Source organism: Aquarana catesbeiana, linkage group LG08, assembly GCF_042186555.1.
Source record: "Aquarana catesbeiana isolate 2022-GZ linkage group LG08, ASM4218655v1, whole genome shotgun sequence".
NCBI lineage: Eukaryota > Metazoa > Chordata > Amphibia > Anura > Ranidae > Aquarana > Aquarana catesbeiana.
Genome location: NC_133331.1, coordinates 103,727,009 through 103,753,774, shown reverse-complemented (window position 1 = coordinate 103,753,774; position 26,766 = coordinate 103,727,009). Strand labels below are relative to the sequence as shown.

General features: G+C 40.1%; 1 protein-coding gene across 2 annotated transcripts in view; it reads left to right on the top strand.

Moving 5' to 3' along the window:
* The window catches only part of REEP3 (receptor accessory protein 3), a 204,206-nt gene that overhangs the window by 158,592 nt on the left and 18,848 nt on the right, over positions 1 to 26,766 (top strand). For both annotated transcript variants that reach the window (XM_073596249.1, XM_073596247.1), the window contains exon 6: positions 23,076 to 23,223. In XM_073596249.1, the coding sequence (XP_073452350.1) occupies positions 23,076 to 23,223 (148 nt within the window). The remainder of the gene's footprint in view (positions 1 to 23,075; positions 23,224 to 26,766) is intronic.

The following is a 26,766-nucleotide window of genomic DNA, read 5'->3' as shown; positions in this document are numbered from 1 at the left end:
CATCGGGTATTTTACCGTCAGTTTCAAAATTCCCATACTCACATTGTGGTTTTGCGCACTAGTTCTCACTTATTAAGTTCTAGTTGACGCTTTTCCAATTTGTAGCAAATTTGCATTGCAAGTCTCTAGAAAGAGCAAAGTTGCAGTAGTGAGTCTACAGCAAGAGCTCTGCAAGCCTACAGCATGAAAATCCAGCCATAGTGACCACTGTGGTGGGACGACTGTAGCACAACATAACTGAACCATGTCTCGCAAGCGGTCACACTGCAGTGAATGCAAGGCGGTTTTCAGGCGCTTAGCAGAGGCTATTTCCAGTGCTAAAGCACCTGAAAACCACCCCAGTGTGAAAGGGGTCTAAAGGTAAATAAAGGAAGATTTTTTTATTACTTTATAAATCTAATATGTGATGTAATAACTGGATTTGGTACTTGTTTAGACTGTCATATGGGAGCCCTTAGCTGTACTTTAAAACTCCTGAATAGAATACACATAAACGTAAATATTCTCAAACTACTTTTTTATATCTTCTTAAAATAGCCTAGACTAGCACAATTTTTATCGCAATTATCGCATACTTTTAAATTTAGGGTACCTTGTCCACTATTTGTTACTTTTGAATGTCACTTCAGGTTAGAGTATGTCAAGTCAAACCTGGCATTTCTTTTTTTTCCAGGAATGCAGTCTTTTAAATGCACAGACCGCTGGCTGGTATTTCCCTGAAACTCCATTGATAAAATCCATTGGCTGATGTTCCTGGATTGTATTGTCTTTTAGCTGAGTGACACAATGCGGTACTTTGTGTGGTCTAGGGAATTGAGCGAATGGATCTTACTACTGGAGTCTAGAGTTTACATAATGGCTTGGTGTGCATTTTAACATGAAAGCAGCTACCAAGAGATGTTGTAGTTTCAGATGGCCAACCTATACCCAGATCTATTAGCATGTCTTACAGGATTCTATGCTACTTAAAACTGATAGTTTATGGTAGACAGGCACCAAATCAGCATTGACAGGTATTCCAGCTCACAAGCAAGTGGGACACATTGACTGAGAATATGTGGACTGAAAGGTGGTTTCTCAGTTCTGTCATTCATGTCGGAAAGGAGCCCTTCTTGACTTTTCTCTCTTTCTTTTTTCCATTTTGCTATCCTTGGCTAGTATTGTCACACTTAGGAATACAGCAATCTATCTACTGTTCTCCTTCAACCAAGTGAAGGTAAATAGCCTACAACCACAAGCATGAAACATCCTAGTCATATTGAACATACTTATCATACTTGAGACAGCTTACTAAAAACAGCAGCTGCATAAAGCCTTTGTGCTCTTTTCACATGGGTTTCTATAGTTGGAGGTACTTACTGTTTTGGCACCTCTATTAAATAAACTAATGAAACAATATAAATTGCTTAACCCATTAAAGTCAAAAGTCTTGGCATTTTGTTCTTTGGGTAAGTCAAGTTGACCATTAAAAAATTATTTCCGCTAATCAATGTTTACAATTTATTGCAACATTATTTGCTTGGTCACCTGTTTGCTTGCTTGTTTGCAAACCTCCGATGAAACGGAGTACTGTGTGCAGCAATAAATGTTCTTTTGTTGTGGTTCAAAAATATACACATTTTTGTCTTTAAAGTTTGGAAAATTTCTCTTTACACAAAGCTAAAGTACGGTGTAATATTACTCTTGCACATGGGATTCCTTAGCTGATGAACTCTGCCCCTTCCCTGCTTATTAAAGCCCAACAAAAAAAGCCCCAAAAAAGTTTTCTCATGCAGTGGGCCTGTGCCTGCATGCACTGGTCAACTGCTCATTTTTGTCTAGGGGATTGGATAATGGAGATATGCTTATCTAATCTTCCGATCCTTACCGCACAAGGCTGGTCCCTGTGGCACCTGCCTCCCCGTGGTCTTGCGGTCTTGTGCGGTGGACTGTTCCTGACGTCATCAAGCCCATAGACCCGCTCTGGATGTGAGGACATCTGGATCAGTCCACTGCAGGATGGTTGGGGAGCTCAGTTTGCCAGTGGAGCAGAGGATCAAGTAAGTAAACAGCTTTCTCCTCTCCCCTGGACAAAATGAGCAGTTGATCCATGCAGTGAGGGCACAGCCCCACTGCATGGGAAAACATGTAAAGTAAACATGACTTGGCCTAAATCGTTTCTATAGTAATGTCTGTGCTGTAGTTAAAGTGATACTAAACACGCACTGTTTCGTTTACATTGTTCCTTCTATTTCTGTATGTGGATGATGACACTGTAATTATTTTAATTAAAAAAAAGTACATTTTTCCTAATCACTGCTGTATACAGCTGTCACATGACCCAGCTCTTTACCAGCCTGCCTGTAGGGAAACATAAGTAGGAGGAGCTGCTAGTCCTCTGCTGCTGGTCACATGTTCAAAATAAAAAAAAACTGCCTTTGGGATACAGTAAAATAATTAATATCAATAAACTTGAATTGTCTATTTATCAATAAACTCTTAAATTGGCATACATATATGCATTTGAAATCAAATCAAATACAAAAATTATTTTTGGCAATAAAATGGTGTGGGCAGATTTCTGCCAATCACAGGCTGTGTCACTCACCTCCAGCCTGAATAAGGGGAAGGTGAAACCTACATTAATCTACATGTAATATCCTGTCCCTATTGTGTTTAGCTGGTTAGTGGGCATGAAAGAGGAGGGAGGAAGTTGGCTGTCATTTACCACTGTGTATACGTCCACATGTGTGAGTCTGTAGTCACATGGGCTCCTCAGATGTGATAGGAAGGAAATGCTCAGCATAGACACACACTAAAGACTGAGCATGTGCAGAGCTGCCAACACTACTCTGAAAAATCCCCAGCTGAATTGGGGACTTGGACAGGAGAGACAGAAAACAGCAGGATCAACCAGGTTTCTTTTGCAGAATACGGAAAACAAATCTCATAGTGACTGAGTATGAACAGCATTTAATAAGGCATTTAATACAGCAATAAATGATTATTTTGTTACTATGTGGGTTTAGTGACACTTTAAGGCATCTTTTGGTCTGCATTAGTCTTAATTGACTTCTGCTCCAGATGAGATTACTTGTGAATGGGGCCATTTGCCTTTACCTGCTGGAGACTCACCTATGGTAGGAAGCCCTATTAAAAGCAATGGGAGCCTGAAAATGCCGCAGATAATCACAGCTCTTCTTATGTCATCATTCATGCAGCGATTACCTGCAAACATTCGACCCTGGACCTGTATGACTGATTACATCCAAACGGTGGCAAATAGCTGCGGGTGCTTTCCTCCTGCAGTGAATTGCAGGGATCCCCCTCTGAGTCTCCTGCAGGTAACTGCAAACGGCCCGATTCACAAGTGTGAATGGGTCCTAATCTGAACGCCACTAAGTAATCAGCACCGAGTAACACCATCTATCATTCAGTTGCCAAATGACAGAATTTCAGTAAACAGTGAAGACGTAGGCTTCATTCACTAATCTGTAAAACAAGGATAAGGTTAGGAGACTGGAATTTTTTAAATCTTATTGGACTCATCTGAAAATAACTGTCACTTTTTTTGAAAATAAAGATCTTTCTCCTGGCACACTAGCATTGTGAGATAGGATGAATGACAGGAAGAAGGACTTGTTATGGAGCTAAAGCTCCATCTACAGACTGAGACAAGAGCCTCTAGCACAGTGGTCCCCAAACTGAGACCTTTTGCTTACCTGTATGTGGCCCTTGTGGCACTTTCCAGGATCACAAACCATTCTTTCCAAAATCACAAACAGTGGGGAACTATTCCCCCTATTGACACCAATGATGTGGCACTATATATTCTACTGACACCAGTGACGGGTCACTATTCCTTCCACTGACACCATCAATTGGGCATTATTCCTCTCATTGATATAATCAATTTGGCACTATTCCTCCCAGTGACATAAACGATGGGGCACTATTCCTCCAATTAATACCAATAGTGGGGTACTGTTCTTTCTCTTACGGACCACAGGCCCTATAAAAAAAAAAATACTCCCCCTGGCCACCAAGCCTGAGACATTGTTTACCACTCCCACTGGCCACAGTCCGGCTCCCCTAAAGTCTAAAGGAATGTAAACTGGCCCTTTGTTTGGGAAGTTTGGAGACCCCTGCTCTAGCAGGATCAGTTTGAAAATGAACATAAGTTTCGAGCTCAACAGGTTTCTGCATGTAAGCATTTTTATTACATTAGAAACATATTGTGCCAGGTATGTGGGGTGCCCTTCTTTTAAAAATGCTACTTGCCTGGATTCCTTTGAATTCACTGACCAGAGACAGACAAAGTAAGTTGAATACCTGATCTGCATAAATGTTTCAGGTCTGTGACTCATTGATGCTAGAAGATCTGGGTTATTAGCCAGGAAACCAGCATTTCCAGAATGAGATAATCAGTGATCAGTCATTTCTATGACAATTTTCTTTTAAAGGTCATGGCACCTTATTGGAAAGGCAATAAGACGGCAGCAACAGCATTGGTACCTGCATCCTGAATCTAGCCAGCTGCTCTAAGTTGGATATATCATTGCTGCGGTTAGGGAATACCTATCTGTAGATGGATTTGTCATATGGTACAGTCTCTAAATCATTACTATGCAAATACTACTACATATACAAGAGTCCGATTAATGATAATGCAGGATTTCCCATAAGTGCTACTATAGAGAAGTGTGTTAAATGCAGAACAAAGTCACCTTGCAATTAGAAAATGACTCACTTTGCAAATTACAGGAATTGGACAGAAAATGTATGAAGCAGGCGGTTGTTTTCCTTGTCAAAAGAAGTTTATTGAGTATACAATGTTATAAAGATACATAAAGTAAGTTTACAAGGATCTATAAAGTAAGCTCATTGTTTTACAGTAGGGTTTATATAGGTAAATATAATGAAATTTCAAATATTAAACATTGGGTTCACGTAAACCTAAATATAATATATAATTTCCTTAGTTACTTTTGTAGGTATTTAAATGATTTATACCTACTATACATATTGTTTACAAGTAGAGTGTATATAGGTCAAATAAATTCTGATAATGAGCTTTAATTGTAAGGTGGAGAAAAGGAAAGAGAAAGAAGAAAAAGGGTTGAAAGGTAGAGGTATGGTATACAAGGTTGTCCCGCTCGTCAGTTTATTATTTTTTTTAGTTCTCTTTGAAGCCTTAGAATGGGTGTCTCTGTAAGTCATTTAATCTGTTACCATGGCAACAGGACAGAGTCATTGAAGTTTGACAGGAACTGTTGTTTTATCCAAGGATGCCAAAGTTTTTCAAATTTTGGAATTTGATTTTGATCGATGGCTACCATCTTAGCATGGGACATTGTATTATTCATTCTGTGAATTGTTTCTGCTAGTACCAATGTAGGAGATTTCCATGCCTTGGCCACTGTTTGTTTTGCAGCCGTTATTAGTTGGATCATTAGTTTGAATTGAGAGAGTGTTAACCATTCCGGTTTTAGATTAAGTAAAGTTAAATATGGATCTGGTTGTATTATTTTTTTAAATATTTTAGATGCAATCACGAAGACTTCCTTCCAGAAGGTTTGGATTACTGGGCACGTCCACCATATGTGTAAATATGTGCCTATTTCTGGGCATCCTCGAAAACAAAGAGCTGAGGTATTAGGTGAATATTTTGCCACTCTAGCGGGTACAAGGTACCAGCGAGTTAGGACTTTATAATTTGTCTCCAGTGCTAAGATGTTGGGTGAAGATGACTTAGATGTGAGCCATATGTTTGACCAGTCCGTGTCTTCTAAAGTTCGTCCCAGGTCCTCCTCCCACCTCTGAACGTAAGAGGGTCTATTAAGATTTGCTACTCCATATAATTGATTATAAAGTGATGAAATTGTACCTTTAGCAAATGGATCTTTTGTACAGATTGATTCAAAAATGGATAATTGGGATAATGGTGTATCCCCCTTTAGGAATGGTGTATAGAAATTTTTGATTTGGAGATATCTAAATATCTCAGAGTTTGGTAGATCATATTTTTCTCTAAGCGATGGGAATGAAAGGAATGATTTAGATGCTATGAAGTCATTTAGTGTCTGAATGCCTGATGTTGTCCAAGCTTTAAAAGAATTTGGGTAGATCCATGCCGGATAAAAGGCCGGATTTCTGATAAAAGAAAGGAGAGGATTGTGTGGAGATTGTAACTGATATTTGGTTTTTAGTTTATCCCAGAGAGATAAGAAGTGTTTAGTTATGGGATTATGAATTTTAAAGCGGTCTTTAGGATCAAGCCATAATAAATTTGATATTAATAGAGGGTCATTTTCTGAAGCCTCTATTAATACCCATAATGGGATTTCCTGTTTTGCATGGTATTTGGACAGACTGGCCAAATGTGCTGCTCTGTAGTAGTTAGTAAAATTAGGGTATCCCAGGCCTCCTTTATTTTTGGGAAGATGTAGTGTGTGTATAGGTATACGTGGTTTAGAAGAGCCCCATATAAACGAAGTTGCTCTTTTTTGTACTATTCTCAAAAAATAGGAAGGAATTGGAATAGGGAGGACTCTGAATAGATAAAGCAATTTGGGTAGAATAGTCATTTTGATTGCATTAATCTTCCCCATCCAGGATAAAGGAAGTTGCGACCATTGTTTTATTAGATTTGTGATCTGTCTTAATACAGGAGGATAATTGGTTGAGAATAAGTCAGAATGAGATGCTGTTAAATGAATTCCAAGATATGGGATTGATTTTTCTGCCCATGTGAATGGGAGTGCAGCCCTAGCCGGGATCAATTCCATGTTTGTGAGTGAAATATTAAGCACTAGGCATTTCTTAGGATTAATCATAAGGCCGGATAGGGCTGCAAATCCATCAAGAGCTGGTATTAAGTTAGGACCAGAGACCTGTGGTGATGATAGAAAAAGTAATATATCGTCTGCAAATATACATAATTTGTGTGTAATACCTCCTACTTCAATGCCAGTTATAGTTTGGTTTGTTCTGATGTATTGGGCCATGGGTTCGAGTATAAGGGCAAATAATAAGGGAGATAATGGGCAACCCTGTCGGGTACCTCTTTCGATATTAAAGGCTTCAGATTTGTATCCAGCATATTTTATATAGGCTTTGGGTTTATTATATAATGCTTTGATCCATGTTAAAAAGTGGGGTCCAAAACCCCATTTTTGTAATGAATATTGCATATATTGCCAGGATACTGTGTCAAATGCCCTCTTAATATCGAGAGATAGAAAACATAAAGGGATTTTCCGTTTTTTAGCAATATGTGCCAATAACACTGCCCTGCGTATATTATCGCCTGCCTGTCTATTTGGCATGAAGCCTACTTGATCTCTATGTATTAATTTTCCTATAATGCTATTGAGGCGTTTTGCTATTATTTTTGCTAATAATTTAATATCGAGGTTTAACAGAGAGATAGGCCGATAATTCACACAGGAAGTATCATCAGAAAGGGGTTTTGGGATCATACAAACAATTGCCATTAGTGTTTCTTGCCGAAAAGAATGTCCATCTAAAAGTTTGTTAAAAGTTTCAGTGAGAATGGGAGAGAGTATTTCTGAGAATGTTTTATAGTATAAAGCCGAGTAGCCGTCTGGGCCTGGTCTTTTGTTAAGTTTTAGGTCTTTTATGGCGTTAGCAACTTCATCTATAGTTATAGGCTCATCCAAACTGCTTTTTTGATTCTGAGATAATTCAGGTAAGGTTATTTTTGAGAAGAAGGATTCAGCCTCTGTAGGATTAAATTCATTGTTTGTCTTGTATAAAGTTGCGAGATGTGAGTGAAATTTATGGACTATTTTAACTGGATTACAAGTGTAAACATTTTTTGATAATTTCAAACGTATTGGTTTGAAAGATTTGTTAGTTGAATTTAATGCCCGAGCCAAATATGTACCTGGTTTGTTTGTATTCATGTAGAAATTGTGTTTGGAGCGTTTGAGGGATTTATCAACTGACTCAGTGAGAAATAGATCGTATTCCAATCTAGATTTTTCCAGATGAGATTTTGTATTCTGAGATGGATTATCTTGAAATGATATGTAGGCTGCATTAAAATTGAGTTCTAGTTTTTTTGCTAGATTTTTGCGTTCCCGTTTAAATAGTGCCATTTGTCTTTGTATTGTACCACACAAGACAGGCTTATGAGCTTCCCACAGTGTTATTGGGGAGATGTCTGTTGTATTATTAATTGATATGTATTCCTTTAAAGCTTGTTCAATGGCCATCTGATGTAGTGGGTGTTTGAGCATTATGTCCGGTAAGTACCACGTTGGGTCATGCGCTTTTGGTATGGCTGAGGCTATAGTAGTGTATACTGCATTATGGTCAGACCACGGAATCGGAATTATATCTGATGCAATAATTTCTGGTATCATTCCTATTGTTAGAAAAATATGATCTATTCTGGTGAGGGTTTGATGAGGGTGCAAGAAATAAGTGAATTTCTTTTTCATTGGGTTACTTTCTCTCCATGAATCTACCAGATTGTATTTGGAAAGAAGTTGAGAAAAAGGTAATCTAGAGGTTATTTTGGATGGTGTAAAAGGTGATTTATCTAGAAATGGGAGGAGGACCTGGTTCGAATCCCCACACATCACTGTTCCTATTTTGTGTGTATTAATCACTTGTAATATATGTGAGAGGAATGGTGTAGGTTGTTTGTTAGGAGCGTAGTAGGAAATCACTGTGATTGCTGTATCCATTATATAACCCATGAGTATCAGGTATCTACCTTCTGGGTCTTTAATTTCTGATGATAAGGTGAATGGTGTGGATCGGTGAAATGCAGAAGCCGTGTAAATTTGTTGATAAAAAGGAGAAATATATTTTGGAGTAGAATCTTTGGTGAAGTGTGTTTCTTGGAGGCATACTATGTGAGCCTTCTTGTTATGGAAAGTACGGAAGGCTTTGGTCCTTTTTTGAGGGACATTTATTCCCTGAACATTCAGGGAAAGTATATTCAGTGGTGCCATGGCAATAGATCAAATAGTTTTGACTTACTTTTTGTTATGCAGAGCTGACTGCGCAGATCAACCTGTGTGGACTGAAGAGATGAATAGATAGAAAAGAAACCAGTGAATTCTGGAGTAAAGAGTAAACAAAAAACATATGAGATTAGATGATACATTGTATAAATTATTTTTTGCAAGTAATCACAATTTACCCGTGAAAGACAATAAATATCTCTCTCAGGGGAATAAGTGCCTTCGTCACACTCCCACATAATATGTTTGGGAGAATGAGGAGGGCTAATGGGGGTACACGGATCTTCCGCTTACAGGAGAGAAGTGCTATGTCAAAAGACATCAAAATGATGTTTCATTAATTGGAGTGCAGAATATAGTTTTTGTTGAAATTATTTATTCCAGGGTGGTTGTATATGGTTAGTCTTGCCCTAGGCTAAATAATTCAGTTAGAAAGGTACTGTTAATAACTTTGGTATTGATGAAGATAGTTTGAATTATTTTGGGATTTTAACCCTTTTAGAGTAAACAATTACATATTTTATTCATATGTAACTGTTTAGATATGTTAACTCATACAATTGAGGTTGTATTGCTTCAGATTAGAATAAACAAAAACATAATTCTAGGAACTAGTTAGGTAATAATATATTTGTTTTAAGAAAAGAAAGAAAAAGCTTCCATTACTTCTGGATTATTGAACATATTTGTCCTAAAAAGTAATAAATCTATTGTTATTACCTGATAATATATAACTGAACAACAATTTCCTTATTTCACTTATATATTCTAAGGCTATATGAATCAGAAGTAATAAGAAATATAACTGGAATGTAACATGATCCCACACAGTGTGTGACTATCAGAATGCAGTTACATTCAGTTATAAATACAGGTTTTTTATAGAGAACCATCTCTTAGTATAATAAATGAAGAGATATCAGGAATTAGGATGTCAGTGCATTAAATCTTCTTGGTCCATGGATGATGTGGCATAACGGCCTCTTTTGTGAGAATGATGATTCCCATTTTGTTCTGAAATTTTCTGGGTGCTGCCTGAAGGTGAAGATGACGCCATTCTTCTGCGTGTGGGAGTGTTGCTGCTTGTGGGTTCTGTCAGATTTAATTTTAAAAGGGTTTGTTGTAGTTCATCTGCTGATCTGCTTCTGTAAATTGTACCTTGGTAGTTAAATCTGACTGAAAAGGGGAAGCCCCATTGATACATAATGTTGTGGCGTTGCAGTTCCATTAGTTGGGGTTTCATGGATCGTCTTTTAGTAATAGTAAGTTGGGATAGGTCAGCAAAAATTTGATAATTGTGTCCTTGAAAATTAAGTTCCTTTTTTTCTCTTGCAGCAATTAGTATTTGTTCTTTCGTTCTGTAATAATGAAATTTTGTGATTATATCACGTGGGGGTCCATCTTTCTTTTTGGCTGTGAGGGCTCTGTGTACTCTGTCCAGTTCTAAGCGTTCAACAGGGATATCTGGCTTTAGTTCTTGTAATAGAGCAGTAATAGTAGATTGCAGGTCTGTCACAGTTTCAGGTATTCCCCTTATGCGCAAGTTTGAACGTCTGGCTCTATTTTCGTAATCTTCGAGCTTAGTTTGAAGTATTAAATTCTCTTTTTTTAATTGTTCCAATTCTGTTATATTTTCTTGGGTTGTAATTTCAATTTCATCCATTTTTATTTCTAAGGCTGCGGTGCGGTTTCCCAGCTCTCTTATTTCTTTGGTTAGGCTTTTTGTTATTTGGTCTGAGGTTTGTTTTAAAGCCTTATGAAGCATCTTTTCAAATTGTAATAATATTACTGGGGATACTGAGGAGGCTTGTGGAGAAGTTTGTGAGAGGATTTGTTCTGTATCTGACTCAAATGGAGAGTCTTGCTGTGACATTTTCTGTCTGTGAGAGCGCCCTGATGCTGTATCTTGTGAGGTGACTGTAGCTGCTTCAGCTGCAGTGAGTGCCTGTGAGCTCTTTGTGAGGTGATTTTTATTTCTGCCACGGTTTCCTCCCAGTACCATATTTCCTGCCCAAACTTTCACAGTTTGTTCCCAGGGGCAAAAAGGTTCAAATGGATACCTTTTGAGTCTGCAGGCTCCGCTTTGTCCTTCTCTTCTCTCCTCAGCGGTGTGGAGCTCTAACAATGCATGTCTGCTCCGCTAGGCTCCGCCTCCTGCCCCCCCGCAGGCGGTTGTTTTCTACCTCTCTCACAAATGTTTAATTAATTGAGTATATAACGGCTGTGCCTAAGACCTCTTTCACACCGAGGCTGTTTTCAGGCGTTTTAGCGCTAGAAATAGCGCCTGAAAACCGCCTCCTATTCATTTCAGTGTGACTTTTCACATAGTGGCGGTGCGCTTGTGGGACTTTTGGAAAAGTCCTACAAGCAGCATCTTTGGGGCGGTTTGGGAGCGCTGTATTTAGTGTGTTTTGGCAGCCCATTGAAATGAATGAGCTTCCAAAGCGCCTGAAAAGCGATTCGGAAGCGCCGCAACACAAGCGCTTTTAACCCCTCTTTTAGGGTTAAAAGCGCCCCACTAGCAGCCGAAAAGCACAGCTTAAACAGCGTTAAAGCGCCGATAAAACGAGCGGCGCATTAGCGCTAACGTGGCCACGGCCCCAGTGTGAAAGGGGTCTTAGATTGAAAAATTACTAAGCTGCTTTTCATTCAGCAGCTTGACTCTTTTTCTGTTGAATAATAATTTACCCTTACTTATTGATGGTCCATGACATTTTCAAAAATAATAGGTACAGTGTGGTATCAAATGAATATACTGCGGCCTTTTTACCTCAAAAAATGTAAGGGCACCACAATAGCGTAATATTGCTTAAAACCACTATTTTATTTAAAAAAAAATATAGTACACTCACATTTCCATAAAAGGTAACAGGCAAAGAATCTCATAAAAGGTCCATAAATCGTAGCGTGCTTACATCGTCCGGTACTGCCTTACATGTTTTGCAATAATATTGCGTCGCCAGAGGCGTAGCGGGCAAACGCAAGCACGTCCTAATATAATAAAATAACTGGAAGTGACCCACCGGAAGTAGTCAGTCCGCTCTCAGACCGGAAGTGACAAACCGGAAGTGACCCACACCATAGGATTTAGTCCTATGGTTCAAATATTTTAATGATGCTGGTTTGGATATGTTGGGGTTCTAAATTGGTCGCAAAAGAAATAAACTTACCAGATTAGATGCAGAGGTTAATGAACTCAAGGATAAATTGTTACCTTATATTGATGGAGATGAATATAAGAATAAGTCAGAATCACTTAAAAAACTTTAGAGCAAGAGGAACAGGAACGGAAAATAAAAAAACAGAAAAAAATACTTTAGGGATGTAGAGGACTACAAAAATAATGCCGTTTTTAAATGGCAGAAAAGAGTAATAGAGGAGGCGGGTACAGAGGCTACAAGGGTGGGACTGACTCAACCTACCCCACGCGGAGGGGGAGGGTCTAATCTTTCGCATCTAGCTTTCCAACCACCCCCTTTGAGGCTTCATCAGACCCCACAAAAAAATTGGAATAATGTACGGAAGGGACAATCTCAATCCAAAGCACCCTTTTGGAGACCAGGTCCGTTCTATCAGAATGAGAGATTCCAACCTAATGTTTCCGATCCCGATGAGTACAGGCAGTATACGCAACAGAGATTTGGGAGGAATGGTAATAATTTTGGCCATTTTGCCCCACAGAGGAACGGTCCACCTTTGTTCAATAGGTTTGCACCACTTACAGATCACTCCCCAGGAGATTATGGGGACTATGATGACAGATACATCACGGGTCACCCTATGAACACTCCTGGTAGAGATAGGAATAAGAATCAATACCAACAAGATTGGTTTGGACCATCTCGGAACCATAATCAATTTAGACCCCCTTTTTTTCGGGAGGACAGACAGAGGAACAAATCAAATTTAGATCAAGGAGAGGGATCAGAGGGGGGAGGAGTAGAAAGAAAAAGAAAAAGGGTCTGAATGATGTAGGTATCTTTAATCCAAGCCAGACCACCCTTACGGATCAAGAAAAACTGGTTTTTAATCATGGTCTGAAGTTTGCTCCTACAAGTTTGGTGTTTTTATGGATGTTCACAAATACATCCATAAACTAAACATTAAATGTCATTGGATTTCTGATGCTGTTGTCACAAATAGGACAGAAGCATCTAGCATTAGACATTAGAGTTGGCTAATGCTTCCTTATTCAACCCCCTTGGTGTGTTGGCTCCTTCATTGGGTGTTTTCAGGGAATTAGTATTGAAGGATCTAAATTCCTTGAACATCAAGAGGGCTAGGTTGGATATTGGATTTAAACAAGGGTTAGAGTCCCTAAAACAGAGGGATAACATTATTGTCTGCCCTGCAGATAAGGACGGGGGTATTGTTGTTCTGGATAAATCTTCTTATCTATTGGAGATGGAAAGGATATTGTCAGATTATGAGACTTATATTTCTTTACCATCCAATCCCACTAATGGATATAAAAAAGAGCTTGTCAGATTAATAGATGAGGGTTTTCAAAAAAAGATTTTATCCAAGCAGGAGAAGGACCATTTGGTTCCCATGGCTCCACGTGTTCCAGTGATGTACTGCCTACCAAAAGTTCACAAGGATCTGGCTAATCCTCCTGGTAGGCCGATTATTAGTGGGATAGACTCTGTGACCTCTAGGATAGGTAGATACTTCAATGTTTTTTTGCAACCGTCGTTCTTGAAGGACTCAACACAGGTTTTGAACCTTCTTAGTGGTATTCAGTGGAAGGAGGGGTACAATTTGGCAACGGCGGACGTGTCTTCTCTGTACACTATCATATCTCATGGGGATGGTTTTGAGGCAGTGGACTCCTTTTTGAGGCGTGATATCAGCTTGTTACCCATGCAGTGTGATTTCATTCTGAAGCTTCTGACTTTTGCTATGAACCACAATTACTTTTGGTTTGGCGGCTCCTTCTACTAGCAGAGTAGGGGAGTCGCCATGGGCGCAAAATTTTCGCTAAGCATGGTGAACTTGTTCATGGCCAAATGGGAGGAGGATGCCATCTATACTAATCGAACGGTCCGAACTCCTTCTGTGGTGAAGGTATATTGACGACATCCTCCTCCTCTGGGAGGGTGACATGCAGTCCCTGAACAATTACATTGACTACCTGAATGATAAGGCTTTGGGTATTGTCCTACAACATGAAGCCAGCAAAGAAAATATTCATTTTCTGGATCTTAACGTGGAGGCCAGGGATGATGCTTTAATTACTACCACCTACTTTAAAGAGACGGCTCGTAATAGCTTTATTGTCCAGGACAGTTGCCATCATCCTTCATGGCTTAAGTCTGTCCCTAAGAGCCAGTTCCTCAAAGTACGTCGGAATTGCACCATCCTAATTGATTATTATCAACAGGCATCCACGCTGCAAACTAGATTTATTGATAGAGGCTATAATTCCAATGAGCTGGATAGTGTTATTTCTGAGATTGCTAGTCTGGATAAGCCAATAATCGAGAAGGATTTTTTATCAAATCATTTTTTCTTTTATCACTAGTTCTTCTAACCAACATCGAGACATTAAACAAACAATTGCCCATCATTGGAAGGTCCTTAAAAATGATAATCTGTTGGGCCCTAGACTAGGAGATAAACCTCAGGTTGTATACCGAGGAGTACAACCTTTACGGCTATATGTGGCCCCTAATGTTGTTGATAATCCTAAAAAAATATAATTTTTTCAAAATCTAAATGGCTTTTTCCCCTGTAGAAAATGTGCTGTTTGCAGCATTAATACCCTAAGAGAGAGAAGGGTGTGTAATTTTCGCTCTGTGGTAACTTCCAGAACATATGAAATCATTCATTACCTGCTCTTCAAAAAATATTGTCTATCTCTTACAGTGCCCATGTGGCCTGCAATATGTGGGCAATTAGAACTATGCAAATGAGAGTCACAGAACAGGCAATATATGGCATGGTTTCCCAAAACACAGTGTTTCCAAGCATTACGCGCTCTGTCATGCAAAGAACCCAACAGGAACACTGATTTTGGGAATTGACAGATTTTCTCCACATTGGGGGAGTAGCAATATCCGACGGGAAATCTCCAGAATAGAGACCCGCTGGATATATGACCTTAAGAGTTATTCACCATTTGGAATGAATATAGAGTGGGATGTCAATTGCTTTATCAACAATGGTTGAATAACTCTTGCAACATAAGCTATACTTTCTGCTGATAATCTACTGAACATTGTTATACGTATTTTTTCCTGTTTATCCTCTTCCTCTTTTAAATGAGATATTATGTTATGTATATTTATGGATTGAATCTGCATCTGTATGGGATATTTGGCTATTGTATATATTATGTCCACTAGATGGCGTGTTCACCTCACGTGCTTTTCAAAATTTTGATTAGTGGATTTATGCAATGATTTATTTCATATAGAGGACAGTGTAATACTATCTTCATTATGGTTTAGTTTTTCTTGGCAAGTTGAGAGCTTTTCTCCTTGTCTTTCATAGTATTTCTTTTATTTAAGATACTCCCATTGCGCTCTGAGAACAGCGGGACTGATCTGCAATCTCTTCCGTTCCTTGGAGCGCATGGTGAACTGCATGAGAGCAGTTTGCTAGCTTTCGGTAGGTCATTTGATAGCCGTGGGATAGGCTTTTATCCCTTCCGGTCTGTGGAACACATGGTGAACCGAATGAAGGCAGACTGACCACTTCCGGTTTGTGACTTCCAATTTGAGAGCGGACTGACTACTTCTGGTAGGTCACTTCTGGTTTGTCACTTCTGGTCTGAGAGCGGACTGACTACTTCTGGTGGGTCACTTCCAGTTAATTTATTATATTAGGACGTGCTTGCTTTTGCCCGCTACGCCTCTGACGACGCAATATTATTGCGAAAAATGTAAGGCAGTACCGGACGATGTATGCACGCTATGATTTATGGACCTTTTATGAGATTCTTGGCTGGTTACTTTTTATGGAAATGTGAGTGTACTATATTTAAAAAAAATAAAATAGTGCTTTTAAGCAATATTATGCTATTGTGGTGCCCTTACATTTTTCGAGGTAAAAAGGCCGTAGTATATTCATATATACATCCACTTACCTGGAGAAAGTGCTTCCTGGGCTGGGATCACGTTTTCCATAACTGACAGGAGTTGGAGTGATGCAGTTGAAAATGCTCGTCTTTATCACATATGCGTTGCCTGACTCTTTATGATTTGAGAGTCAACTTCCTCTGGTAGGCAGGATTGCCTCTACACACTGGCGGTGACGAGTGCATTCAATCTCTTTTCACACTGCTGGTGCTGGGACTTCTTTGCCAACCTGTCATCCATCATTCTTGGCGGTTTCTGAATAGAACTGTTCATCACAGAGCTTATATTGCAATTTCTCCCTATTGGCGCTGCACCCTTATATATTTGTTTTTAGTGGCTCCATGATCAAAACCTTTAGTGCTGGCTGCTGTGGTCACTGTTACTAGCTTTACATTTTTTAGCCAAAGCGCAGATTTTATTTGTTTGTAATGTACAGTGTGGTATCGATGACATATTTTCACTGTAATAAATGTTTTAAAGTACTTTTATGGGAGCTGTTTTACTTATCAAAGGATTTGTATTTCTGCCCATCCATTACTGAGATTAACACAGGTCTGCCATAGGACACATAGCAGAAAAGGAGGCCTGATTTTTTACTACCACAGGTACAAGTCTTGTTCCTCTACTAGTGACTGGGCTGGGTTATCTCATCTCTCTGTCACACTGCATTCTTCTACCTGGTTAGCACATAAGCACTGCAGCAGAACTGCTTGGCTGCTTCTCCTTTTATCAGTCTGAGCTCTGTTATGCAGTAGATTAATAAGGTTGATATCTGGCCAAATCTAGGTACATAAAGTGGACCTTCACTCTATAAATCAACATTGACTATTTTTAATCTGTATGCTGCTAGCAGTAGTAAATAGATAAGAAAGTATATCACATTTACTTGTTTTAAACTTTTTTTTTTACATTTCTTCAGTTACTGGTTTCCATGTCTAGACAAATTATGTCATACAATCCAGGAATCTTCAGGAGGGGAGGAGGGGTTTTCTCAGCTAAGCACACCCTGCTGCCTGCATGCCTGAGCTAAGGGCAGATGGATTCCGGGAAGTAAATCCTACATTAATCACCTGTCCGTACTCAAGATGGCCATGGCCAGAAGGGGTAGGGGGATGTTTTTCAAAGTGATTTCTCAACAAACTAAAGCACAGAGACATAAATAGATGGTTGAGTTTGCTTTGAATATTAAAAATGAAATAAATAGTGTTTTTAATATACCCTTCACAAACCCACTCTCTGTGTTCGCCGTAAAAACAATCCCTATCTAAATGGTTGTTTTTAATTACCTTAAATCACAGTCACGTGACACCGCAGCCTCCAGTCCTCTCCTATTCTGCATGGCGTGGACATTTCTTATTGTATGTCTGCCATTGGAGGCCTCTTAGGACAGAGAAGAGGACCAGAGTCATCACAGCAAGATCGTAGGGGGCTGGTGGTTTTAGGGTGTTATCATAGTGCTGGATTAACGGTCCCCTGTACCGGAACTGGTGGCAGTAAGGGACCTGAATGGGGGGTAAAATCTGAACATAGATGGTTTGAATCTCAGCCGGTTCAGCAGGGATCGGTCCAGATTCAAACAATCCATGGGCAGGCTGATTGTAACCAAGTCGATCCATCGATTGACATGGGTACAACCAAGATATCAGATTTTTACACATGATTATTGACAGCGGCTATAGGTGCTAGCAATAATCACGGTGTTTTCCCGGCTTTGGTAGCTCCGTGGGAGCACTGACTGTGCTTCTGGGGGGAATCAAGCGATTGGGTTGCAGGAAAGAAAATTGCATCACCTATGGCCTGCCTTTGGTGAGTATTTAGTACCTTTACAAGGTAGAGACACAAAAGACTGTCAGAGTAGGTTAGAGGGGGGTGGAAGGGAAGGGTGGTAAAAGTTCAGTTTTATCCTAGAGAGGGGCTTTAAACTGCTTGCAATTAAAAAAAAAAAAATACATCCATTGATGTATTCATTTTGTGTCTTTTATATTTGTCTGGATTTTGCCTTTTAAGTTTGTGTTATGCATAGAAGGGCTCGAGCATGAGGAGGGCGTCTGTGCTTGTTACTTTCTTGTCAAAATAAAAAAAACGAAAAAGCAATAGGACAAAGACTTTATAGTAGAGAGTAGAACAGAACAATAGTCCTTTAATCAAAGACAGTTATGCTGTCTGACTGAGTAGAGAACAAATAATTCTCAGTGTAATCACTTTAATTTGATGGCGAATAAAGAAAAGTTGTTAATAAGAATGATGCTAAAGGTGGTTTCTTTAGTGGTTTCTGGGAAACGACTAGCGCTGCCAACTTTTATTACAAAAGGTAATAATGATCACACAGCAGAAACGCCACTATTTGCATTACTTTTCAAAGTTGTGGATTCAGATCTGTATGTGCAAGTTGCCAAGGGGCATCTTTTAGATGAATAATTCCCTTAGTAAACATGGCAGTAAATGAAAAACAAAACAGCTGCCCTCCGAGGCTCTTTTAAAGTTTGTTGTTAAATATTCTGTATAGTTTTGCGAAAGTGAGACATTCTTAATCCCTGTGGTCGGTGGCACCACATTAAATATATCATAGATCCTGCCGCATATTCCTCTTGTTACATCTGCATCTGTCACTGTATGTAGGGTGGCATAGTGCTGGGGTTTGAGAGCTGATAAAAATGCAAATGAATAATTTAGCTTAATTTGTTTGTGCTTCATACCCAGTGCTACCTATCACTGAGAAACAGTAATTGCAATGAGGATAATAATAACCAGACCGAGCTGGAGGACTGATATATAAGTTATACAGTGGATATAAAAAGTCTACACACCCTTGGTAAAATGTCAGGTTTCTGTAATGTAAAAAAATGAGACAAAGATAGATCATTTCAGAACTTTTTCCACCTTTAATGTGACCTATAAACTGTGCAACTCAATTGAAAAACAAACTGAAATCTTTTAGGGGGGAGAGGTAAAAATAAAAAACTAAAATAATATGGTTGCATAAGTGTGCACGCCCTTAAACTAATACTTTGTTGAAGCACCTTTTGATTTTGTTACAGCACTCAGTCTTTTTGGTTAGGAGTCTATCAGCATGGCACATCTTGACTTAGCAATATTTGCCCACGCTTCTTTGCAAAAACACTCCAAATCCGTCATATTGCTTGGGCATCTTCTGTGCACAGCCCTCTTCATATCACTCCACAGATTTTCAATCAGATTCAGGTCTAGGCTTTGGCTTTAATCTTCTTCTGGTGAAGCCATTCCTTTGTTGATTTGGATGTATGCTTTGGGTCGTTGTCATGCTGAAAGATGAAGTTCTTCTTCATGTTCAGCATTCTAGCAGAAGCCTGAAGGTTTTGTGCCAATATTAACTGGTATTTAAAACTGTTCATAGTTCCCTTTACCTTGATTAAGGCCCCTGTTCCAGCTGAAGAAAAACAGCCCCAAAGCATGATACTGCCACCACCATGCTTCACTGTGGGTATGGTGTTCTTTTGCAGTGTTGTTTTTGCGTCAAAAATATCTTTTGGAATTATGGCCAAAAAGTTCAAACTTGGTTTCCTCAGACATCACAGAAACCTGACATTTTAACAGGGGTGTGTAGACTTTTTATAGCCACTGTATATAGTTCTGAGATTCATCAGATACAACAATGCCATGTTGCCATCAGAATATATTTATTTAAAGCTCAGTTGAACCCTTAAAATCAGTTATATTAATTCCAGGTTAATTAAAACAAAAGGAATTCAGTGTTTTATAGCCAGAGTACAAGCAGCCACAGCTTGAGTACAAATGTCTGTTCTCTGCCAGCAGCTGCAGAGTAGGACCCTGGCATAGTAACCCTACACAGTCACCCAAAACGTGTAGTGTAACGAATGACAGTAGGCAGTTCCTTTATTTAAAACATTTTTAAAAAAACTGCCCCTCTGTGCCACCGCCAAACTGAAAAAAGAAAAAAAAGAAACAATGGTCCCAATGAAGGCTCCCGCCGTCTGCCAGCAAAGCCACCAGACAGCTCCTAAATAACTAAGGGGTAGCGCCATCCGGTGATGTCGCTGGTTGGCATCGCCCCTTGTGACATCACTGACCCAGCATGCCCTTGGTCGATGACATCACAAGGGGTGGTGCCACCTGGCGATGTCACCAGATGTCACCAGATGACCCTGCCCCTTAGTTATTTAAGAGCTGTCAGATGGCGGAGTTACATAGTTACATTGTTAGGTTGAAAAAAGACACAAGTCCATCCAGTTCAACCTTAAAAACAACAAATAAATAAAATAAAAAATATTGTACAATCCAATATACCCAATTTTATACCCACAGTTGATCCAGAGGAAGGCAAAAAACCCCAGCAGAGCATGCTCCAATTTGCTACAGCAGGGAAAAAAATTCCTTCCTGATCCCCCAAGAGGCAATCAGATTTTCCCTGGATCAACTTTACCTATAAATGTTAGTACCCAGTTATATTATGTACATTTAGGAAAGTATCCAGGCCTTTCTTAGTTGGCCAGAACCACCTCTGGCGGGAGTCTATTCCACATTTTCACAGCTCTTACTGTGAAGAGAAACCTTTCCGTATTTGGAAATGAAAACTCTTTTCCTCTAGACGTAAAGAGTGTCCCCGTGTCCTCTGGGTTGACCGTAAAGAGAATAACTCAACACCAAGTTCACTATATGGACCCCTTATATATTTGAACATGTTGATCATATCCCCCCTTATTCTCCTCTTCTCAAGAGAGAATAAATTCAGTTCCTCTAATCTTTCCTCATAGCTGAGCTCCTCCATGCCTCTTATCAGTTTGGTTGCCCTTCTCTGCACTTTCTCCAGTTCCCTGATATCCTTTTTGAGAACTGGTGCCCAAAACTGAACTACATATTCCAGATGACGTCTTACTAATGATTTGAACAGGGGCAAAATGATATCTCTCTCTCTGGAGTCTATACCTCTCTTAATACAAGAAAGGACTTTGCTCGCTTTGGAAACCGCAGCTTGGCATTGCATGCTATTATTGAGCCTATGATCTACCAAAACCCCAGATCCTTCACCACCACGGATTCCTCCAGCTGTACTCCCCCTAGTATGTATGATGCATGCATATTCTTAGCCCCCAAGTGCATAACTTTACATTTCTCAACATTAAACCTCACCTGCCACATAGTCACCCAATTAGACAGTGCATTGAGGTCGGCTTGTAAATTGGAGACATCCTGTAAGGGCGTTATTCCACTGCATAGCTTGGTGTCATCTGCAAAGACAGAAATTTTACTTTTGATCCCAGACCCTATATCAGTTATAAAGATATTAAAAAGTAAGGGTCCCAGCACTGAACCTTGGGGTACACCACTGATAACCTTAGACCATTCATAGTAAGAATCATTAACAGAGTTGTGTTTTTATTTACTTTTTACACTTTTTTGGTGAATGGGGTTAAAGGGGGCTTCCAGATTCCGATAAGCCCCCCGCCCACAGACCCCCACAACCACTGGCCAGGGTTGTGGAGAAGAGGCCCTTGTACCCATCAACATAAGGACAAGTGCTTTGGGGGCCACATGCCCCCATGCTGAGGGCATGTGGCCTGGTATATTTCAAGAGGGGCTGCTGGGCTGGGCCGCTTGCTCGGATAAGGGTCTGGTATTGCTTTTGGGGGGGAGCCACGCTGTTTATTTTTTTAAATGTTCCATTGCTGGCATTCTTTTGTTTACATTCAGCTGTCAGTGGGGAAACCCGCTGATAGCTGATGGATCATCAATCGTTAAAGACTCAGCAGCCAGCTTCCCGGGCCCGCTCCTTAACAACCAGCTTTTCTTCACACAGAATTTGAATCGGTCGATTAATTTTCGACTGATTCAAATTCAAATTGTTATGAAAATTTTGAATCTGTTAGAAAAAAAAGAAACCAAACAAAACTAAACACATTTTTCCATTCTGCACATGTCTAGCAACTTTGTAGAGCACAATCAAAACGATCACATTGGTCAAAGCCAAAGTCGTACCAAAGTCGCACTCATCCAAAGTTGCTTCAAAATTACATCAAAGTCGCATCGAGTTACAGGTTAAAGTCACAATGGAAATCACATGATTTTTTAGTTGCACAAGTGTGAATAGACTCTTAACTGGCAGGGTAGTTACTTGTAAAAGTTACTTTTCTTTAGCAGAGATAAATTAGGTCTTCTTCTCTACTAGACAGTGCTGTGGTGTGCAACAGAGCAATGTAAATTTAAGAACTGTATGGAAAGAAATACAAACTCCTTAGCATTATTTAGCCACTTGCCTGGATTTCAGCTTTAATAAAGTAATACAAGTATGGCACTGCAAGCATGTAAAATGTTAAAGTTGCATCAGCATAGTACATGTCAATGGATCCATCAAAACAAAGTTTCCCTTTATTTCTGGTCTAAATGAGGTATGTAAAATGAGGTATGTAGGTGCTAATCCCATGTGACCAGTGGTTGTTTATGTTAGTAAGGCTAGTAAGGCCAATCGCACGGGCCTTTGGCCACGCTGTGAATCTCAGTGGTGAGACTCTACTGAGTCCTTCGGTTGGGATTGACAGCAGTGTGTGGATAGCTGTGGCACAAAGTGCATCCAGCCATTATCACCGCAGGTTTTGTGAAAACAGTCACGAATAGCTGCTGCTGCTGACAGCCTGTCATTGCACTGTACAGGCCCTGCGGCCACAGCTGGCAGTTCCGGCCACAGGAATCGGTGTATTCTTGCCACTGGGATTCACAATGTGGTTAAGTTCCCGTGCGAATTGAGCCTTAGGAAGCCTGCGATGGATGCAGACGCAGCTGGATTTTAGTTTTAATTTCCATGACTTCAGTGTAACTACACCTCCTCCCACTTGTTTACCGTGCCTTCCAAGTGTCAGGAATACAATGTTCTATGAAATAGAAACACTCTGCCTGTGTCGTGGACATATTTAATGGTTTTTCCTTGTTTCTAGTTTTTTTTTTTGTATCACTGTCAAATACACTAATGAAAAAACACTGATATTTCCAATGTGTTCTAAATCATACCTGTATGTTTGCCCAGAGCCAGGGGGCCATTACAGAACGCTTACGAAGCTTCAGTATGCACGATCTAACCGCGATACAAGGGGATGAACCCGTGGGGGGCAAATCCTTTCCGCCCCTGCAAGAAGCACAAAAGAAGTCGAAAACCATGTCCAGTAAAACCCCAGGTAAGTCAGACAGTTTCTGTTTGCAGTATTATGTATGGTATGTAAGTGTTTCCTGGGCAGAACGCACAACTGGTCAGTTAGCGAAACGCTTTACTGCAATTATTCTCTGTGGCCACTCCCTGGCCTAGGCTGTATGATCAAGTTTAAAGTGTTAGTTCACTTTTGTCACATAAAAATGTATTTTAGCAGCTGGTATGCCTAAAATACAAGACAATACTTATGTACATATTCACTTTTTATCAGGGGTCAAGTCCTGGGAAAAAAAGTGTGGGAACTCACTCAAGACCCCCCCCACCTCAAAAAGAAAAAAGTGTGTGTATGTGTAAATATATCGGGGTGGATTTGATTTAAATCCCAATTTAAATCTTGATTTAAATCACTAGTAAAAAGGCTTTATTTAAATCAACTTGATCTAAATCATAATTTTTAAAAAGCAACTGTCATCTCTGTCCCGCAGCAGCTTCACCTCTGACACGCTGTTGACTTTAATGGGACAGCTGGTGATGCGGCAGTGAACAAAGTGAGGGAAGTGGCGGCAGCAGGTGAGTGGATGCCCGCTAATAGGCACTGCCATGATGGATTTGAAATGACAGGTGCTCTTTAAATGTAAGGACTTATTCTTGCTGGAAGTTAGAATCTTTATTATTTGCAAACAAAATGAAGGTTTCCTATTTAGAGTAATAAGTTGTCAAGTTAGTAAAACAGCGATATCAGAACCGATTTAATCATACAGTTTGTAGTGTACATAGATTTTCAAAACAATGGGATAAAGGAATATTCCTGAACTTTGGTTTATCTCATGGTTACTGTAATATTGTGTGAATGCATCAATGAAGTGCATGTTATCTCAGCTTGCAGAGCTTGGATTCATTGAATGAGTTTACCAAAAATGTAAATATTGCAGAATATGCAGCCTCATGCTACATAACTAAGCTCCATTTCATGTTGAATAAAATAAATTATTAATGTATCTTAAATAGAAAACTATCTTTAGATAGATTTTTACTCCAAAAGCATTTTATTAAAATAAATTTGATCAAAATCCAAAAATTTGATTTTAATCTAAAAAAAAAAAAATCGATTTAAATCAAAAAAATTTGATGTAGACATGTGTAACAGCTCCTAAAACTGACAGCTAGAAGCAGAGGAATAGGGATTGGAATGTAAATGAAATGAACATGAAATATGAACAAAGCATATCCCTCTATATTGTGCACTTGTCTCAGTCCAGAGCACTAAGTATAATTTCTGTCTACTGTCCTGTTCCTTAGCTATTTGCATGAGTCACTTCTGACAAGTTTTCCTAAAACCAACAGAAATAAGTTAAAGGAGAAGGATCTCAAACACACTGCTTGTGAGTGATGGCCTTAGCTCTGTTCCTGTGTGCTGTGTGAAGGGGGTGTGTGTCTGTTCCCTCCAATCAGCTCTCAGAGCTCTCCTCACTGAGCTCTGGTGTGTATAATTTCAGCTCTCTGCCCCCTGTTTTCTGAAAATGCACACAAGCTTTATAATTTCTGAATTTTGACTGGATGAAGAGAAGACTGATAAACATGTACTACTGTGTATTATGACCTTTGAGCACCTAAACCTCTCCTACTACTATCAGCAGCTGGTTTGCGAGTATTCAAGGCATTGCCTTGTACCCTGAGCTATGTTGCTCCTGCCTTGTTGTGGCACAGCATGTCATACTCCCAAACATGCGGGTAGCAGTCCTGCTGTAACAGGTTCCTCTAGCTCTTTAGCATCACAGAGAGAGCATATGCCCATTTTGGATCTCAAAGGTTCTACATGTCTTCATTTTGACAAAAAAATTCTGCATGGAATACACAGCTTCTTCCATCATAAAGACTTTCTGGCCTCTGTGGGCATCAAGGATACATATTTGCATGTCCCATTTTTTATCAGGGCATCAGCACTCCCTTCTGTTTTCTGTGGGCCCCCAGCACTCCCAGTTCATAGCCCTGCCATTTGCCTGTCTTCCGCACTCTGAGTGTTCACCAAGATGTTTGCCCCCGCCTTGTTATGCTACCAGGACATCCACATTGTGGGATATCCAAACAACCTGTTGAGCAGTCGGCACAGGTTCTGGATGATAACATGATGTGGATAGTTAAAACCTTGAAAAGATTTATTTAGATCCTGAACCTTCAGAATTCAGCATTAAAACTGACTTGTTTCAAATATCTGGGTCTTTTCTTAGACACTGCAGAAGCAGTCCCCAAGAGAAACTTCAAAGGCTCTGCCCCCAGGCGTAGACACTTCAGTGCTGAAATTGGCTACATTTTTCTTCTAAATGAGGGTCCTGGAGCTGATAGTTGCCTCCTCTGAGGCAGGTTGTGGCCTGGTGGCTCAAGAATCCAGTTCTGGAGTTGGGGTAATCTTTCCTTCAAATCTCCTGGAAGATACTCACAACATATTCCAGCGTGATGGGAGGGGAAGAGTCCTAGTTACTGTTTCTTTGTAGTCGACATTCTGAAGCTCTGAGTGTTTTGGTTGTCCCTACAACACTGGACATCCTGCCTGGAGGGCCACTTGAACAGAATCCATCCAGACACTGCAGGAATGTTGTACAACATCAGGGGGGAACCAGAAGCCTTGCTGTAGCAAGAAAGGTGGAGCCTCTGGCAGAGCTTCACGATACAGCCGCTGTTTACATGCCAGGGCTGGAAAGTTGTCAGGCAAACTTTCTCAGTTGACAGAACCTGGATCTGCGAAAATGAGTTCTACAACCCATTGTGTCACAGGTGGGGAAAGCTTGATGTAGACCTCCAGGTTCAACAACAGACTATTTGTCTCCGGGTACAATGATCCTCTAGCACAGGGGTCTCAAAACCTTCTAAACAAAGGGCCAGTTTACTGTCCTCCAGTCTTTAGGAGGGCCAGACTGTGGCTATTGGGAGTAGAAATTGTCCAGGCATCAGTGGGAGTAAACAGTGCATCTTTGGTATTTGGTAGAGGAATAGTTCCCAATCGCTGGCGTTAGTGGGATGAATAGTGCCCCATCATTGGTGTCAGTTGGAGGAATAGTGGTCCATTGTTGGTGTCAGTGGGAGAAATAGTGCCCCATTGGTGTCAGCTTGAGGAATAGTGCCCTATCGTTGGCGTCAATAGGGGAAATAACGCCCCATTGATGCCAGTAGCAGTATAATTGCCCCATTGTTGGTGTCAGTTGGAGGAAAAGTGACTTATGTCAGTGGAAAAGTGTCCCAAGGGCCAGATAAAGGTAAGAAGGGCCACAGTTTGGAGACCACTGCTCTAGCAGTTTCAATACAACTTGATTCTAAGCTTTCTCCCCTTGCAGCTTCTTCCTTGAGATGAAGGGCCTTCCAGTGATACTCATAGCTCCAGATTGACCTAAGCAGATGTAGTACACTGACCTGATCAGATTGCTAGCAGATGCTCTGTGGACTATCCGATGTTGTCAGGATCTTCTGTCACAAAGACCAGTTCACCATCCTGGTTCATGCTCGCAAGCTTTAACAGCATGGTTTAGCTTTTGCTGGACAAATGTAGTGTAAGAATACAGTATGTACAAAGGCTCTA